The sequence below is a fragment of the Helianthus annuus genome, chromosome 14 (genome assembly GCF_002127325.2).
Source record: "Helianthus annuus cultivar XRQ/B chromosome 14, HanXRQr2.0-SUNRISE, whole genome shotgun sequence".
In the NCBI taxonomy this organism is placed as follows: Eukaryota; Viridiplantae; Streptophyta; class Magnoliopsida; order Asterales; family Asteraceae; genus Helianthus; species Helianthus annuus.
Genome location: NC_035446.2, coordinates 125,833,458 through 125,853,023, shown reverse-complemented (window position 1 = coordinate 125,853,023; position 19,566 = coordinate 125,833,458). Strand labels below are relative to the sequence as shown.

Sequence of the window (19,566 nt, the reverse complement as noted above, 5' to 3'; positions counted from 1 at the left end):
GAATATTACTCAATTTATGACTACTATCCCACAAAACAAAACTTTGTCAACAAATTATACTAACTTATGCAATGGTAAACCATAAAAATAACAAATTAATTTAGATGATTAGCCTTGCAGAAAACCCAAATCGGGAAAGTTTACCAGAATCGTTAACGAAAAAAATCAGACTCAGATTGGGTTACTCAAGCGGATATTAATCACGAAAAAAATCAGACTCAGATTGCCATTACTTCAAAATTTAAATTTAAAATAATGATTGACTTCAAAATTTAAAATTTAAAATCTGAAAATCAAATCACTAATATCCAATCCCGTAAATCAAGCAAACTTATTAGGAAAGTCTAACCTTTCAAATTTAAATTCAATTTACAGTTTCGAAATTTAAAATCAAACACATTAATGGCAAACTTTCAAATCTAATAAGTTCTGTTCAAACTTATTTGTCTACAATCAACAAAATCTCATATAACCAGCAATTTCATGCACAATCAAAGGTGTCACAATCAAACACAGACATAATTCAATCTACACATTTCTCATAACACAATCTCTAACATCACTAACCTGTAGCAATAATTCAAAACCCTAACTAATGTGTTGTGCACTCACTAATATCTGCTACACATGTCTCACTTATTCATCTTCATAACTTCAAACACATCTTATCTAATACCTTATGCCAATCAACAAAATCTCATACATCAATCAACAATACAATGCACAATCAAAGACCTCACAATCAATTTCAAACATCAATCAATATACAAAATTTCTCAAGGCACAAATTTTAATATCACTAACCTAATGCGCTACTACTCAATAATGTGTCGGTGCCATGAAAAAACATCATAACCTTAACTAATGTGTTAACTTACCAAGGCTCAAGGCTGTATATTTTCCCAATGTTGTTTGTCCGACGCATCGTCAAAAATCTAACAACCGAGTCAATCAAATTATTAGTTAAAACCCAATAAACAAAGTATACTAATATCCAATCCCGTAAATCAAGCAAACTTATTAGGAAAGACTAACTTTTCAAATTTAAATTCAATTTACAGATTCGAAATTTAAAATCAAACATATTAATGGCAAACTTTCAAATTTAAATTTAACATAATAATTAACTTCGAAATTGAAAATTTAAAATCAAACACAATAATGGTTTATTTCAAAATTTAAATTTAGAATAATGATTAACTTCAAAATTTAAAATTTAAAATCTGAAAATCAAATCACTAATATCTAATCCCGTAAATCAAGCAAACTTATTAGGAAAGTCTAACCTTACCAAGCAAAACCAACGGACATGGTACCAATTTACAGCAATAGCATGCATATCTCTGTCCAACATAGTTGCAGCCAAAAACTCCGGACCATCCAAAATAAACACCTAATGAATCAAAATAAAAGCACATCCCTAAAATTACAAATAATATAGTCAAAGCATCTCATAAAAAACCATCAAGATTTCAAAGCATACAAAATTTAAAATCAAACACAATAATGGTTTACTTCAAAATTTAAATTTAAAATAATGATTGACTTTAAAATTTAAAATTTAAAATCTGAAAATCAAATCACTAATATCCAATCCCGTAAATCAAGCAAACTTATTAGGAAAGTCTAACCTTTCAAATTTAAATTCAATTTACAGATTCGAAATTTAAAATCAAACACATTAATGGAAAACTTTCAAATTTAAATTTAAAATAATGATTGATTTCAAAATTTAAAATTTAAAAATCAAATCACTAAGGAAACATACCAAAAATATAGGATCATATTCCTCAATCAACTTTAACAACGAATGAGAGTTGTTTTTAGGATCCATAACTTCAAAGGAAGTAACCATTGGTTTAAAAAATATATAATGGTAATATATTTATAGAAACAAAGTCTATTTACAGAAACCGAATCATAATTCCGAATACAAAAATAATCTTTAACAACAGTAATCTGTTGATAGAAACAAAAACAGCTTTAAAATTGAAATCAAATGCATCTTTAAAGAATTAACAACTAACTAAATACAAAAATTATAACTCAATGACTCATGATAAATCATCATCAATAATTTTAAGACATTGACATATGGAAGTTGTTCTCCCCACAATAAGGTTGCAAAATCATATGGTATTTCCTATCAATCGAAACAAAAAAAAAAACATATAAGTTGCAATAACTTATTGTGTGCACAAAACTGAAAACTTAAGAAACATACCAAAAATATAGGATCATAGTCCCCAATCAACTTTAACAATGAAGGAGCGTTGTTTTCATGATCCATAACTGCAATGGAAGTAACCACTGTTTTAAAAAAAATATAACGGTAATCTATTTATAGAAACAAAGTCTATTTACATAAACCGAATCATAATTTCGAATACAAAAATCATCTTTAACAACACTAATCTATTTATAGAAACAAAAACAACTTTAAAAGGAAATTAAAGACATTTTTAAAGAATTAACAATTAACTAAGTACAAAAATCATAACTAAATACAAAAAATTATAACTCACAAAACAAACCATAAGAACTTCAAAAGATAATCACATAAAATTTCAAATTAACACCTAAAGACAAAAATAAAAAAAAGACTATACATATCAAAAAACAAACAACACCAACAAAACTGAACTAACCTGTTTTTGGTCGACGAACAATTCGAAAAATATAGGATCATAGTCCTCAATCGACTTTAATAACGAAGCAGCGTTGTTTTCATTATCCATAACTGCAAAGGAAGTAATCATTGTTTAAAAAAAATATAACCATAATCTATTTATAGAAACAAAGTCTATTTACAGAAACAGAATCATAATTTCGAATACAAAAATCATCTTTAACAACACTAATCTATTTATAGAAACAAAAACAGATTTAAAAAGAAATTAAAGACATCTTTAAACAATTAAAAACTAATTAAATACAAAAATTATAACTAAAATACAAAAAATTATAACTCACAAAACAGTGCAAGATATACCTTTTCTTCAACTTCTCATAGGAACCCATTCAATAGTTCCTTGTAGGGGAAGGAGTCTGAAAGAAGCTCTTCACCTAAAATTACAAAACACAAAAAGTTTGTGAGATATGCAACTCGAGTACAAAAACAATAGTCAGAGACTCGAAGCATCCCTAAAATTACAAATAATATAGTCAAAGCATCTCATAAAAAAACATCAAGATTTCAAAGCATACAAAAATTAAAATCAAACACAATAATGGTTTACTTCAAAATTTAAATTTAAAATAATGACTGACTTCAAAATTTAAAATTTAAAATCTGAAAATCAAATCACTAATATCCAATCCCGTAAATCAAGCAAACTTATTAGGAAAGTCTAACCTTTCAAATTTAAATTCAATTTACAGATTCGAAATTTAAAATGAAACACATTAATGGAAAACTTTTAAATTTAAAATTTAAATAGAAACCTTAATTCCGGAAAAATTATCAAACTAAAAATAAATCACTAAAATTTAAATTTGAGGTTTCAAAAAAAAATCATTAACGAAATTTAAAATTGCTCAAAATTTTAAATTTAAAATTTGAATTCCGGAAATAGAAATAGAAACCCTAATTTTAAATTTAAAATTTAAATCACTAACGAAATTTAAAATTGCTCAAAATTTTAAATTTAAAATTTAAATTCCGGAAATATAAATAGAAACCTTAAAATTTTAAATTTGAGGTTTCAAAAAACGTAACACCATTTATTTATAGAAACAGAAACCTTAATTCCGCAAAATTATCATACTAAAAGTAAATCACTAACGAAATTTAAAATTGCTCAAAATTTTAAATTTAAAATTTAAAATAGAAACCTCAAAATTTAAAATTTAAAATTTGAATTCTGAAAATTATATCACTAACATCCAATGCCATAAATTATCATACTAAATATAAATCACCGTTTATTTGCTATAAGTTAAAAAAAAAAGATAAAAATCAGTTTACTTAAAATATGATTAGTAATTAGAATACACATAAACATACCAAAAATATCGGGTCATCTTCATCAATAAGCTTTAAAAATGAAGGACTGTTGTGCAAGGGATGCATATATGAAAAATATATATGAAGGTTTTTAAAATAATAAAACGGTAAAGTATTTATAGAAAAACAATCAATATTCCTAAATCAACTATCAATAAGCTTTAAAAGATAATTTAATCAATTGAGAAACTTCCAAATCCAAAAATAAAAAGAAACGGTTTAAAAAAAATAAAAAATATTTATTTTTTAGAAACAAAATCAATATTCCGAAGACAAAAACATTATACCGGATGAAAAAATATCAGGCCACTGTAAATCTTCATCAACACAATCAAAAAACATCGGACACAATCAAAACATATCATCATCAACAACAAACTAAAAGACTGTAAATAAAAATATGAGTAACATGAGAACAAAATCAAAACATCAACAAAATATCATTTCATATGATTGGAATCGGATAATGCAAAATCATCATCAACAAACAACCAACAAACAACGAAAAAAAAAAGAAAAATCAAACAATAAGCATCTGCGGAGAAGGAGATGAAGAACAATTTTTTTATAGATTGTTGATTAAACTTACATATAACAGGTTCGATCAAAAAAAAAAAAAAACATAAAAATCATCAAAAATTCACATTAAACATTTACAATAAATAACAATCTAATATAAATTACATACCTGCAAATTATGTGGAACGATCTACAAACAAATAACAACGAAAATGATTATGATCTGCCGAATGGGTTTTGAACAAAAAAAAAGTTCCTATAAGATCTAATAACATAAATAAACAGTATAAGATCTAATTACAGATGAAACCGTAGATGAGCTTTAGGGTTTGTAAAATTGAATGTGGATGAAAGATGATTGAATAAAAAATTGAGAGAAGAAACTAACCATATTGTGAAGAACTTTTGACGATTTCTCCGATCGATTAGGGTTTCGACGGATACGAAAGACCACAAGCAAACCCTAGATATGACAAAACACATCGTAAATCATTATTAAACAGCAAACAAATCGATCTCTTCAAATCTGGAAACATGAAACAAATAGCATTTACATGAAGATGAAGAAAGCATCAAAACATTATCGTCCTTATGAATCTCATCTGAATATGTAAGATAGTTGATGAAATCGAAAAAAATCAAAGATGTATTAGATTAACAATACGAAAACAAAGAAGGAATGGCATAATAACATACCTAAGGACGATGAATCTCTGAAAAACGAAGAAGCAGATTTAGGAAATGGTATGTAGGGTTTGTGAAAAGTGAGGTTATGAGATATGGTGGTCTGGTAAAGATGATATATAGGATCCGTTTTTTAATATTGGGTGACCCGAATCACAGCCGGATCCCGCCACTTTTTTGTTAAAATCGTGAATGATGAAGGCATTTGAGAATTCCCTCCTAAACTCAAAAATATAAGTTGCCACATCAGCAAAAATGTCCCAAATCCAATGCCACCTAGCCCAAATCACATCTCATTTATATATATATATATATATATAGATAGTTACCACAATAATAAATAGTGCACTAACTTTTACAAAAAAAATTATAATTATCTTAAGGGTAAAATCTTGCACCATCCAATAAGACATCAAATAAATTTCCATAACAAAATATTGTTCATATCGATCAAGATCAAATTCATAGATTCAAATTCTCTACCCCAAAGTAACTGTTAACCCATCCCTCATGCCATCAAATCTCTTATACGCTTCAAAAGAATATACAACATTAGCAACGTCACACATACATCACTCGTTGACAAATAATCCGTCTCAATCATAATATCATCAAACCTACTTCACACACCATAGTAATCCACATACTTTATAGAATCCTACGACCACATCTCCACATTACGACCTACAATAACATTAACAAACTCCATCGCGCGCGCACACACACAGATTGAGATCTATGATCAGTTTTGTATAGAACTGAATTGAGATCTAAAGCCTGTAATAATAACTTTCACATATATGATGTTATCAAAGAAAAGTTTAGGCCTTTTAAGTTTGCAAACGTGTGAAATATACATATATGAAGGGTAGTGAAGTGTGGTCTGGTCCACTGTGTGGACTCAACCGGACCTAAGTGTATGGGGACCACACACACAAACTTTATTTTATAATATATATATTTTATACAAAAGTGGGGTGTGAGGCCGGATTGGTTTAGCGTTGAAGGAAAAATGTAATCTTTTTAGGTGGAGGTCTGGAATATTGATGTGACGTGCAGTGGGTCTGAAAACAAACCCAACGGTAGCGTTAGAACGCTCTTATTTCAAGAGAAAAAGATTAAAATAAAAACAACCCTGTAGCAATATTTTGGAAGATAAAACATGAAAAGCAATGAAAGACATTATGAAGTTGTTAAAAACATAAAACATGAAAAGCAAAATAGTTTTGAATGTTGGAGATATGTATAAATCGATTATAAATTTAGTAAAATAAAATTCTAACTTCTAAATATAGATTGATAATGAAAAGAAGTGGAAATAGATACCTATATTGGTGGAGAGAATCTGATTTTTAACATCCATTAGTTTCTAAGTTGGTGTTTAAAAGATCTGTGTTGCAAATGATGAGAGTGTTTTGGAGGAAAATTTGGCTCTGTTCGTCCCCAATTGCATCATCGTTTAATAAAAATTGGAATCATTTATTTATTAGGTCACTAAAGATTTGTATATAATCTGATCAAGATCATCCGTTACATGTGGATTTCGTAGTTGCAATTCATATTCTTTACGAGTTATTGTTTATTTTTAGATATGGTCATTTGGAATTCGGACAAAAGAAGCATTTGCGTTTCTAGTTAGAAGCATTTCTGTTGATAAACAAGCCTTAGTTTTGTTGATCGCAATTCGGTTAGTTTATTTGACGTATATCTAATTTGTTCCATGATTTTTTTGTAAGTTGTGAGATTTGAACTTGAGACGTATGTTTTCGAAAATGATTTACCAACTCATCTAGGAAGATCTTGATTGAATTATAAATTTGTTTCGATTGGGTTGAGATTGGTTGCATATATGACTATGATTTATAATTTTGTTATGTAGAATCGGATAGCTAAAGCTACAATGACGCAGAAACAAGTTAGTGATTTAGAAGAGGAACTAAAGAACACGAAAGCGAGGTTAGATGAACGGGATGCTTCAATCGAGCAGTTTATGAAAAAGATTCGGGATCTGGAAAATGAACTGGAGAAAACTAGGCAATCAGAATCACAAATGTTGGAATCATTGATGTTTCAAACCCAACAAATCGAGCAAACTAAAATGGACTTAGAAGAATCTAAGCAAGATGTCATGGCCCTACAAGAAAAGCTCGATAACCTTCAAACAGGTGGTAGAAATGGGTTCGATCGGAAGGGTGATATGGATTCATCTTTGAATACCAAAACCCTGAGAGACGAAATCACAATGCTGAGAAAAGAAGTGAAATCAGCAACAGAAGCTGAGGAGAAAAGCAAGAAAGCTATGGATGATTTAGCATCGGCTTTAAGCGAAGTAGCGATGGAATCCAGTACAGCGAATGAAAGGCTACGATTATCAGAAGAACAAGTAGCCCATTTGAAAAAGGAAAACGAACGGTTGCGTGAAGAACTTGAGTTACAAACGGAGACATCCGAACGATTAAGAGTGGAGTCTGAAGAACAGGTTCTTGCATGGACCGCGAAAGAAATGGGATTTATAAGTTATATAAAGAAAGCCGATGAAGACAATGCGTCACTTAAACACGAAAACCATAAACTAAATGAAGCTTTATTGCAACATGAGAAGAAGGTTTGAAGCTAAGGGATATTCTCAATGAAGCTCTGAACGAGTCATCAGTGGCTAAAGAAGCTGCAAACAAGGGCGTAGCTTTGTGGGGGCGGGAGGGGGCGTCCGACCCCCAAACTTTTCGCTCAGTAGTGGAGAAGAGGTAGTTTTCGTATAGAAAATTTTAGGTATATACGTTTTTGACCCCCCGGTTTTATAGAAATTTTTTGGTACATACGTTTTCGACCCCCCGGTCGAAAATCTCAAGCTTCGCAACTGGCTGCAAACATCGTACGAGTCTAGAATTCAGAGCTCAAAGACTTACTAGACGAAAAAGAAAAATCTGTACACTTCCTCAAGAAAGAAAACGAATGCTTAAGAATCTATGAAGTTTCAGCTTACGAAAATGTGAAGGAATTCAAAAGATTATTAGCAGCAATCGCCGAAGCTAATAAGTTTTTATGAAGAACATACTGAGCTTTTCAACTCCCTAGATTCTATGCTTTATGAAGACCATTCAGATACAAGAACTACACCGCGACAAATGTTTAACTTTGATTTTGATAAGTTTAAAGTGTTTAACAAAGAAGATGATAAATGTCGGAAAGAAGGAAAATAGATATAACATAGGGGCTAGTGTGTAATATGGTGTTCTATATAAACACCATCTTTGTGTAACCCTAATTTAGTACAATAAAATTTCAATATAAAAATTCCCAATCACAGAGTTTTCTCTATACCAGACAACATGGTATCAGAGCAGTATTTCTGATTCTGGAACACTTGCTCATCATCTACAATTAATCCAAGCCAATCCAACCTCAAACCAGAAACAATCAAAAATCAAACTCCGAAAAATCGAACCAACCAATTGCCGCCACACTCACTTTTGGCCGGAAACCCTAGTTCAATTGCCTCCGAGGAAAAAAAAACAGGAAACCTTCTAGCCCGACCACCACTAGTTTTGGCAAATCGGTTCAATCAATTCCGCTGCACATCAGTTCCAGCACAGTTCCATCAAACGAGTTCAAATCCTGCTCAGCAAAACCCTAAAGTCCCAGCAACCTCCACCCAAAATTGTTCAGCCGCAGCCGTTCCTTTTTCAATCAAACAGTTTCGTTGTTTTTTCAATTGAACACCAAAACTAGTCGCATATTCAATCCCGATCAGTTCTGTTTTCAATTCTGATCAGCTTCAATCAATGACAATCAATCCCAATCAATTCCGATCAGTTCCGATCATAACAAAATAGTTCAGTCGCCACACAAAAAAACCAAAACCCTAATTTTTCGACAATTGCGCTGCTAATTCCGCTGCACAGATCTGGGATTTTTTCCCCAATAGTTACGCTGCATAATTCCATTGCATTGATCTAGGCGATTTACGCTACATCATTCCGCTCCATAAGCTAGCGGATTTGTTGTTCTAGGTCATCTCAAATCTTGAACACGAGTTCAAGTTTCCCGGCGTAGTTCTCCCGGCGTCATTAAGCCCAACGTATTTAAATCTTGAACGCGAGTTCAAGTTACCTGGCGTATTTGATAAATGTGACGACCCGAACTTTCAGGGTCAGTGTCTCTTAGTCACGTGATCCTGTTTCTTGTTATTTCTCTTTCATATTCCTTGCGATAATAAAAATTAGTAAACGTAAACACTTGTGACTATAACGTGATTGCTAAATGAATAACGTGTTTGTGTATGTGTACCTGTGTTTGACTGATTAACTATAAGGAACCGTTAAACGTTTCTAGGTGTCGTTTAGGGAACTAACCTGATTCAGGCCGCGGATTTGCGCGCACGTAAATTAGTCTAATTGGATCACATTTATGCACGGGCTTACTAAAGCCCAAATGGGATCCCCAAAACCTGTGAAGCCCGAAGATTTACTAAATTGTTTTGACAGCCCAAGTGAATGGGCTTAAGCCCACTTCGGATTAGCTTGTAACCGCCCCCTAATTTCTTATCAATTATAATACACGAATTGTATTCTTGTTTAGCTGAGAACTCAAAGAAAAATAATAATAAAACCCTAAAGCGTTACTCCCTTTCTTTTGAATTGTGCGACGGCAGTGGGTATACCCCCCCCCCCCCTGCGAGACTCTATCTCGCTTAACTTGGGATCTCGGTTAGCTCCTGTGCTTTATATCTTTTGTGTTTATGAGACTATGTGCTTGCTGTTTGTGTCATGCATGTCTAGTGTGTCGATACATGTTTGAAATTGGTGATTATGGTCATACTTGATGATAAGTTACATGATAATAGATGTATTGCTATGATGATAGACTATTGACAAATACAAGATTCAGTGGTTAGGATGATTAGAATAATAATGTTTACATGTTGAAATCATGACTGAATTAGATTGTCACACCCCGATTTCCACACGTTTCACCGGTGGGCCCGGTGGGGGATTATTGTGACGTAGTTGGCAACAATACAGTCAAACAACACAATATTTAAATGCACAACGGAAGCATAAAGATAGATATATTTCAACCAACAAATTTAATATCCAAGTATCACAAGTAGTCGAAATAATCCACAGGGGATCAAAAATAAAATAGGAAATAATGTTCAACAGATAGTAGCATCCAGGCTTGCGAGACTCTAACGATGCTAAGGAGTGGCCAGCCTATTTCGTGTAGAACCTACATTTAATCTTTTTGGGGAAAATACGTCAGTTTACACTAGTAAATACATTCAACCGACACTTTTAGAAAAAAAGTTTAATGAAATTGATTTGAATGCACGTGGCACAAATTTTTATAACTTGGGATAATTAATCAAATCTAATCTTGTAAAAGAATTACATGTTCGTTATGCGTTCAGTCGCCCGGTTCGTGCCGGGTTTAAGGTTAATTGACACACCACATAGTATAAAACCGCGGCGGGAAAACCAACGGTTATAACTTTATAAATATGGACACATTGTCAGGTGTACGCCTACACCCGCGTGCCAAGGTCGTGGCCATTTCGTAAAATGATGCCAAGGATATCCAGGACATGGTCATTAAACTCCCAAAAACGTAAAACAAACAAAACCAAATTTTTAAACGGGTCACATTGATAATACTCAACTACTAACAAGTTAAGGTCAATTGCCCGACCAAGCGGTATTTTATATACCATACCCCAAGCCCGTATAAGGGGAAATAAGTTAAAAGTATTTACCTGAGCAAGTAATAACCACAACAAGCAAATGCAAGTATCTTTACTGGTCTCCTATTCTGGAACGAAGGTTCATAATAACCTATTAGCATCCTAACGGGTCTTTAATTTAGCCTAAGCTTAGACCGGTTAGTTTCAAAGGATAAATACGGTTTAGTCGCATGAAAGGCGAAAACCGGGAATGGAATGTGGTTTGGACCCAACAAGTTCGGAGACTTGTATATTATGGGTAAACTAAACACATTCTGTTTTGAGGTAAAAACGACAAGGTTGGACCCGTTTCGGCTAATTTATGTAAACTAGTTACATAAACCGGACCGAACGCGTAAATGGCGTGACGGGTAACCGAAAGAGTCCTACACAGGTTTCCTAAGTTAATATGCTCCAAAGAGGTTGTGGTATCAGTAGGATACCTTCCATTATGCCCATAACGAGTTTAATCCCAATATACGCCCCGCAGGGGTATTTTGGTTATTTTAAAGGTTATAAAAGGGATTTCCGGTTTATACAGGAAATCTGAGTTTTCTGACCAGGTTATAAAGTTCAAACTACTCTATTTATTATATGAAATCAGTAGCAATTGGATTCGGGTCGAAATACCATGTAGAACTCATTTTATGTCCGAAAAGGGTATATTCGGTATTTACCGAATCAACGCCATAACCGCAGGTTATGAGCAGGTTAAAAATAAGTAAAAATCTTTAAAATCCCAAAATATTATTTTACATCAAGGTGTAAAAGGTTTGGTGTCGAAATTTGGGTTTAGATAGGCTTTATGCTAATTCCGCCGTTTAATCATTAAAGTTTTCTTAATTGCGCTATTTAGCATAACTCCTATTCTAGACCTCGGATTGACATGAAATTTTAGGGACATGTTTAGAATTCAGTGTAGGTCCCCTTGATGTATATGGATCGTCACAGAATCGTCTTTCCAATCAAGAGTGCGGAATCCTCTTGATCAGAATTAGCAGAAAACGTGTAGAAACTGAAACAACAATTCACTTTCAAACTGGATCTTTATTGATTATCTATCAATCTGATTACAATCAATCCAAGATCCCTAACCAAACCCTAATTTCGTCCAAACCCTAATGTTCTCACGAAATTATGTCTCTCACAAACTGTTTTGGCTGATTAACCTAAACCCTAATGTTTAACCTTGTTTATATAACACAAGGTTCACAACTGGGCTAGGTCAAAGACTCCTGGGCTGCGAATTGGACAGGCCCAATTCGCCCCCATCACCCAATTCCTTGGGTTTAGTAAGCCCAAACATTACAACTAACTATTACAAAGCTAAACCCGCTAACCATTTATCGTTTAACTAATTACAAGATATCCAAAGACCAAATCTAAGCTGTTGTCACAAATATGCACCAACAAACTCCCCCTTGACAATAGCTTCATAAAAACTTTGTCTTGAGTCAAAACTTTGTCTTCAGTCTTCTTGCAATCTTCAAGTAATCTTGCACTGTCTTTGGTCTTTGGATAGCTTCAGCTTCAATAGCTTCTGTCAGCAACAGACTGTCAGCAACAGACTCCCCCTAAGCTGATGCATCCAATCACCAAATCTTCAACACGTTAGCACTTGAGTAAACTCCAGTTCAGCATTTGCACAGTAATCTTCAAACTCTTCAATCTTGTCTGCAATATAGAAAGGAGGTTCTACCATGCAGCCAATCAAACTCTCATCTTCACACTTCACAGCAACTTCTCAGCAACAAACTGCTTCAATCTGTATACTATAAAACAAACATCTCGAGAAACCATAAGTTAAATAAATTATTATTTTTCAAGAGATTAGTTAAACTGTATAACAGATTAAGCATTTTCAATTTATCACCAACACGCAAAACTTTTTGTCCAACACAAAAGAACCTGCCTGATTGAAAATTTTGAACTCACTTTCTTACACTGTCTCCCCCTATCAGTAACAATTCCTCCACGAATAACAGTTTTCCGTACGTTAAGAATTTTAAACAGAAAAAGACACTATTTTTGGATTTTTTTATATTTTCTGAAAGCAAGTAAATACAAAAGCAATAAACACTCTATTTTTGAGAGAATCACTGGTAAGAAGATCATATCAACATAATCAAACTGTTTCACACAATTAGATAATTCTTTATGTAATTTTTCGTGAAAAGCAGTTCAAGACGATTACCAGTATGTTTGTCCACTTAAACAAAATGCATGAACATTTCAAGTACCATTACCATATGATACATTAAGGTAATTTTATTTTCTGAAATACGAGCGTGTCCCACTTCAGGATATACCCCCACGATCAAGGTATGCACAAAGATTCATCGTAGTAGGTGAGTATACTGATGTCATACTTTAAGATATTCTGACTGTGTCTAGTTCTGCATTTAAACTGTTTTTATCATGTTTTAATTGCTTAACTATGAACACCCAAATAAATACTAATCAAATCCTGGAAATATAAACAGCACACTCTATCATGCAAGTATCTTCCCTACCACATATTTCACAAGTCCAATCCTGAGTTCTGAAATCTTAACTGGGAATAGGTTGAGAAGAGAACAGAATAGATCTTTAGTAGAGATGGTATAATATACAGATCAAATGAGATTTTCTCAGTTTGATATAGGTTTATTGGGTTTCTTTTGGGCACTAGAGGGCCTCTTTCGGGTGTATTAGATCTATAGTGCGACAACGAACAGCTAGGTCAGCATGTATCTGGATGCAGCAGAAGCTGTCGTTGCCTAGCACCTCCAGGTCAGCATATATCTGGATGCAGCAGAGGAGGTACACGACTTTTTTCAGAGAAGATTTCAGAATCAGATCAAAATTGTGTGTATCGGGAAATATACAGACATTCAAATAGAAATGAGCTAATTCTAAGTGACTATCTTTTCTGGGGTCATGTACAATTTTAGTTCTAACAGACATACAGCCAAGATATCCCTAGATAAAACAACAGTATAAAGACCCAAAACTTCAGATTTTGGCAATCTATCAACGCAAGAATTAAGGTCATTAAACCATACACCACTAATGTGTTCCCCACTCATATTCAGTTCATTTAAGTTTATATCACATTGGTAATTTGATTATTTCATGCTTTTGCCTACTGGTACATCATATGATGAAGCTGCTATCACACTTAAGCAATTTTGGTTCAACTTCAGTGTGACAGTCTAACTTGCTGATGTACTATCATTTCTCCTTTTCACACAGTGATATCTCATTTTTGATTTTCTATTTTTTATGTTTTTGATTTTTCAATTTTTTTTTGTGTTTTTGATTTTTTTAAGAAAAGCAGTAAACTATTTACAAAAATTCTTATGAAAAACCAGTTATTCAGGATTCCTCATCCCGTTGAGTTCGACTAAGTGTTCAAAGCGAGCCCTGTCAAATGCTTTAGTATAAAGATCTGCCAGGTTATCCTCTGTGTCGACTCGATGCAATTCAATTAGTCTCTTTTCAGCACAATCCCGTATAAAATGATGACGTATGTCAATATGTTTTGTGCGACTGTGGTTCACGGGATTATTAGTTATTGAAATAGTGGCATTATTGTCTATCATAATAGGAGTACGAGTGAAATCCAAACCGTAATCGCGCATCTGCTGTTGAATCCAGAGAACCTGAGAGCAGCAGCTTCCAGCAGCAATATATTCAGCTTCACACGTAGAGGTAGACACACAGGATTGCTTCTTGCATTGCCAAGACACGATCCTGCCTCCTAAGAACTGACAACCACCTGTTGTAGACTTCCTGTTCGATTTGCATCCTCCAAAGTCTGAGTCAGTGTAAGCAACAAACGTCAAATCACTATCAGCTGGATACCATAACCCAAGTTTAGGTTTCCCCTTCAAGTAACGAATAATTCGCTTCACTGCTTTCATGTGTGACTCTTTAGGATTCGCCTGATATCTGGCACACAAGCATACAGCAAACATGATGTCGGGTCTTGAAGCAGTCAAGTACATTAGAGAACCAATCATTGCCCTGTATTGAGTAGGATCAACATCTTCAGTACTTTCATGATCTGGGCCAAGATTGTGATTTTCACATATGGGTGTGTTGGAAGTAGTGCAATCATTCATTTTGAACCGACTCAAAATGTCATACACATACTTTGTTTGATGAATAAACATCCCATCCGCCTTCTGTTCAACTTGTAATCCCAGAAAGTAAGACAGCTCACCCATAGCACTCATTTCGAACTTGCTCTTCATCACCTGCTCGAACTCTTTACACATGCTTTCATCAGATGACCCAAAGATGATGTCATCCACGTACACCTGTACCAGCAGAAAATCTTCCTTCTTCCTCTTGATGAACAGTGTACTGTCAATCTGACCTCTTTCAAAACCATTCTTTATCAGATGTGTAGACAGTGTCTCGTACCACGCCCTGGGAGCTTGATGTAACCCATACAAAGCCTTATCAAGTTTGTACACTCGATCTGGATAATCTGGATCAACGGACCCATCTGGTTGTGAGACATACACCACTTCTTGGACTTTCCCGTAAAGAAACGCACTCTTCACGTCTAGTTGGTAAACTTTGAAGCCCTTGAAAGTTGCGAAAGCCAGAAACAAACGAATTGCCTCCAACCTTGCCACTGGTGCAAACACCTCATTGTAATCAATCCCTTCTTGCTGATTGAAACCTTTGACCACCAATCGAGCCTTGTTTCGCGTGACTATACCTCTTTCATCCTTCTTGCACCTAAACACCCATTTAGTGCCAATCTCTCTTTCACCTTTAGGAAGATCAACCAACTCCCAAACCTTCAACTTAGCAAACTGGGCCAATTCCTCTTGCATAGCTTCAACCCATGAATTGTCTTTAAGAGCCATATGAATGTTCTTCGGCTCCTCTTGGGAAATAAAGCAACTATACAAGCACTCATTCACTATCCCAGTCTTCTCAATCGACACAAATAAACCTGTATTCGCTGCTATGCTTCTTCTCTTTTGAACACCTGCAGCAGGATCTCCCAGTATCATGTCAACTGGATGATCTCTATTTGCTCGTGTAGTAGCAACAGCATCGACTTCTAAATTGTCACCAAGGTTTGAGCCAACCTCCCCCTGAATATGCTGATCCGCAAACGGATTAATGAAATCCTCCCCCTGATTGGGTTCGGGTTCATCGTCACTTGAATCAGTATCAGCATCTTGGGAAGGTCCCGGAGCATCTGTTGTATCAACATTCGATCTAGGCATGAACTCGCCTTCATCATCACCAATCACTGTTTGAATCAGCTGAGACTCATCTGCATTGGAAAACTCAGGAATATTAAATGATTTAAAGACACTTTCATAATCATATAATATAGCTGGTCCACTGTTGACTGTTGAGGTTTGTAAGAAGTGATTTCAACATTAAACACAACCTCAATTTTACCAGTTTTTAGATTAAAAACCCTTTTATTCGGTGCGCCAGGTACGTAACCTAGAAAGTAGCCCTCGTCAGCCACCTCACCAAATTTTTGTTTATCTTTATTTCGCACAATGGTGCAGGGTAATCCAAATGGTTCAAAGCCTTCTAAGTTTGGTTTCTTGTTAAACATTAATTCATGACAAGTTTTGTTAAAACGTTTAACAGTCAAAACTTTGTTTAGGACATAGCATGCTGTATTCACAGCTTCTCCCCAGAAAAGAACTGGTAGCTTAGAATCTGAAAGCATTGTCCTAGCGGCTTCAATCAACGTCCTGTTTTTCCTCTCAGCAACTCCATTCTGTTGAGGCGTATAAGGAGCAGAATATTGATGTTCAATTCCCTTGCGAAGACAGTAGAGATCCAGAATACGATTCTTAAACTCCGTGCCATTATCACTCCTTATCCTCTTGATCTTTGCATCATGGACGTTTTCCAGTTTTGTAAAAAGATCTATCAGCATCTCTGCCGTCTCATCTTTTGTACCTAAAAAGAAAACCCATGAATAACGTGAGTAATCATCAGTGACAACTAAACAATAGTACTTTCCACCTATGCTCCTTACGTTCACTGGACCGAATAAGTCCATGTGAAGTAATTCGTAAGGGGCATCTATGGAATTTACTGTTTTTGATTTATGAGGTTTCTTGTGTTGTTTTCCCTTTTGACATGGAAGACATTTGTCTTCCACTTGAAACCTCCGCAATGGAACCCCTTTCACTAGCTCATTTTTAACAAGATAGTTCATTTTCCGATAGTGAATATGGGCCATGCGTCTGTGCCACAACATCGATTCAGCTTCAGATGCTTTTGATAGTAAACACGCCACCACTGCAGTTGGATCCTTAGCACCCATGTCCATGACATAAGTGTCATTTCTCCTTGGCGCTCGCATCACTATCCAATCGTCCGGTATCTTCAAACCTGGTTTCAACACTAATGCTTCATTCTTGGTAAAATGGACCGAGTGACCCTTGTCGCAGACTTGTGACACGCTCATCAGATTGTGTTTAAGCTGCTCCACATAGTTCACTTTGTCCAGTGTGATCTTCCCATTGGTCACCTTTCCTCGGCCTGTAATTCTACCACCTTTTGCACCCGCAAAATTCACATGTCCTCCATCATAATCTTCAAATTCAGTCAACAACCTCGCATCCCCCGTCATGTGCCTAGAGCAGCCACTATCAACATACCACAAGTTGATAATCCTCCTTAGCAGCTCCTGCACACACCAACCAAAAGATTAGTTAGATTGGGGGACCCAAGCCTTAATGGTCTTGGGTCGTCCAAATTCACCAACCACCGGAACGTCCATCCAATATCCATTACTCCTAACTGGAGTCTTGGATCTTAGACCTGTTGGAAATTGATTTTGACTTCCACTAGGTCTTTGGTCCTGAGGGTTCCTATGTGTGTTTGGACTATTTGACCTTTGAAAATTTTGATTTTGATTCCAAGAAGCATTATAGTTATAATTTCTAAAGCCATTGTTATAAAAATTTCGGCTACCATTATTTTGGTATCGATTTTGATATTGACCTTGACTTCTGAAATTATTTGTATTTTGATTGTTCATTCTTGGTGAACTGCTTCTAGGTCTCTCAAATCTGCCTGGTGGAGATCTAGGCTGAAATCTAGGTTGATTTCTTTGAAAACGAGGAACTTGTGGAGTTCCTTTTTCAGCCTTATCCACACCAACAGCAACTGTCTCTGGTTGCTTAGGAGCAGATTTCTTTGGAGAGTTGGACTCTCTCTCCTGCTTATCACCACTTTTCTCTGGTGACTTCTCTCTTTTCCTCTCATTCACCTGTGCTTCATTATTTTTGTTAGGACAGCAGCTAGCTACATGTCCTTTGGTGTGACACTTGAAGCACGACATCCTTTTCGAAGACTTCTTATCTGAAGCCTTTGAACTAGATTCAGGCTTTGATGATGATGCTTTAGAAGGATTTGGTTCAGTTTGCTTAATTTCAGAATTTTCTTTGTTTTTATTTTTAGCAAACTCTACGTTCGATTCATTTTCAATAACAGCTGTCTCATTTTTCATGTCACTTCCTTGAACAAAATTTATCTTTTTAGCAAAAGTCGAATTTTTATTCTTAGGTTGTGAAGTGTTCTTTTTCAAAGCTGGTTTGCTGTTATTATCCTTCTTAGCATCACCTCTCTCAGTCTCATCACCTCGACTTGCTGTGGAACTACTTGGTGCTGTTGACATAAACTTTGTTAGCTCATCTTCATCAGGTAGGAATGAATAATCATGACTAAGAGGAGGTGGGACTTCAATATAGCCTTGGAATCCCACACTAGTCTTGTCATTACTCTTCTTTAACCCACCCATCATGTGTTTCATAACAAAAGCAGAATCCCTGAATTGACCCAATTTCTTTTCAAGTTCAACAATTTTGAGTTGAGCATCTGACAACTCTTTGTTTTTATCAGAAATCTCTTTTGTTTTTTCAGCCATCATGTCATGAGCTAAGTCAATGACTTGAAGTTTTTCATTTAATTTGCAGGTTACGGCTTCAAGTTCACTTTCATAACCTTTTATTTTCTTCAAGTATGACGTTTCGTTTCTTTTAGCAAAAAAGTTTGATTCTTTAATGTTAGACATTTCGCTTACCAAACTTTTGTTTTGTGCAGACAACCTGTCAACCTCACCCTGCAGTTCACGACATTTTAAACACACAGAATTAGATTTTACCTCTCCTGTTTGTTTGTCAAGGTTGGCCATTAGAGCAGCAAGCTGAGCTTCCAATTGTTTATACTTAGCATCCTTTTCCTCAGCTTCTCTTTAATATTCTGACTTTTGTTTTTCATCTTCAGCACCTGTTGTCTGATCAACTTTCTTTTCTTCAGCTCTATTCTCTACCTTCACCTCAGCATCCACTTTCACTTCTGCATCATCTACTTTAGCTTCACCATCATCGATTGGAGTAATCTCTGCCATGAATGCTTGAGAGACATCCCCATCATTTTCTAAGTGAATGCTCCAATCATATGAACCCTCTCTTGCAGTAGAGATCAACGCCTTTGAGCTAGAGTTGTTTGATGCATTCCTGTTGTTTGAACTCTGGCTCGAATTATCTTGCTTTTGTTTCTGACATTCCCTAGCAAAGTGCCCATAACTTTGACAATTAAAGCACCTCACTTTGGTTTTGTCGAAACCAACACTCCTTCCAACAAATTTCCT

The 19,566-nt window shown here is 34.8% G+C and overlaps 1 protein-coding gene and 1 long non-coding RNA gene across 4 annotated transcripts; one reads left to right on the top strand and one right to left on the bottom strand.

Moving 5' to 3' along the window:
* Positions 1–1,305: 1,305 nt before the first annotated feature.
* On the bottom strand, positions 1,306–4,942 carry LOC110905851. 3 transcript variants are annotated; one of them, XR_002573470.2, is made up of 5 exons: positions 4,914–4,942; positions 4,695–4,715; positions 2,993–3,066; positions 2,649–2,740; positions 2,259–2,292 (listed from the first exon to the last, which is right to left on the bottom strand). It is a non-coding gene; the product is annotated as an uncharacterized LOC110905851 (long non-coding RNA). The 3 variants fall into 3 exon arrangements; XR_002573469.2 differs by lacking the exons at positions 2,259–2,292; positions 4,695–4,715; positions 4,914–4,942 and adding exons at positions 1,306–1,393; positions 4,007–4,074; XR_002573468.1 differs by lacking the exons at positions 4,695–4,715; positions 4,914–4,942 and adding an exon at positions 4,007–4,074.
* A 2,167-nt stretch (positions 4,943–7,109) lies between these two features.
* LOC110907318 (uncharacterized protein MCAP_0864) lies at positions 7,110–7,820 on the top strand. The gene has a single exon (XM_022152315.1). It carries the CDS (start codon positions 7,110–7,112, stop codon positions 7,818–7,820), a length of 711 nt encoding a protein of 236 aa, XP_022008007.1.
* Positions 7,821–19,566: the final 11,746 nt, after the last annotated feature.

Bases quoted from the DNA above. Each gene is read 5' to 3' on its own strand.
- LOC110907318 (XM_022152315.1), top strand. From the start codon at position 7,110: ATGACGCAGAAACAAGTTAGTGATTTAGAAGAGGAACTAAAGAACACG.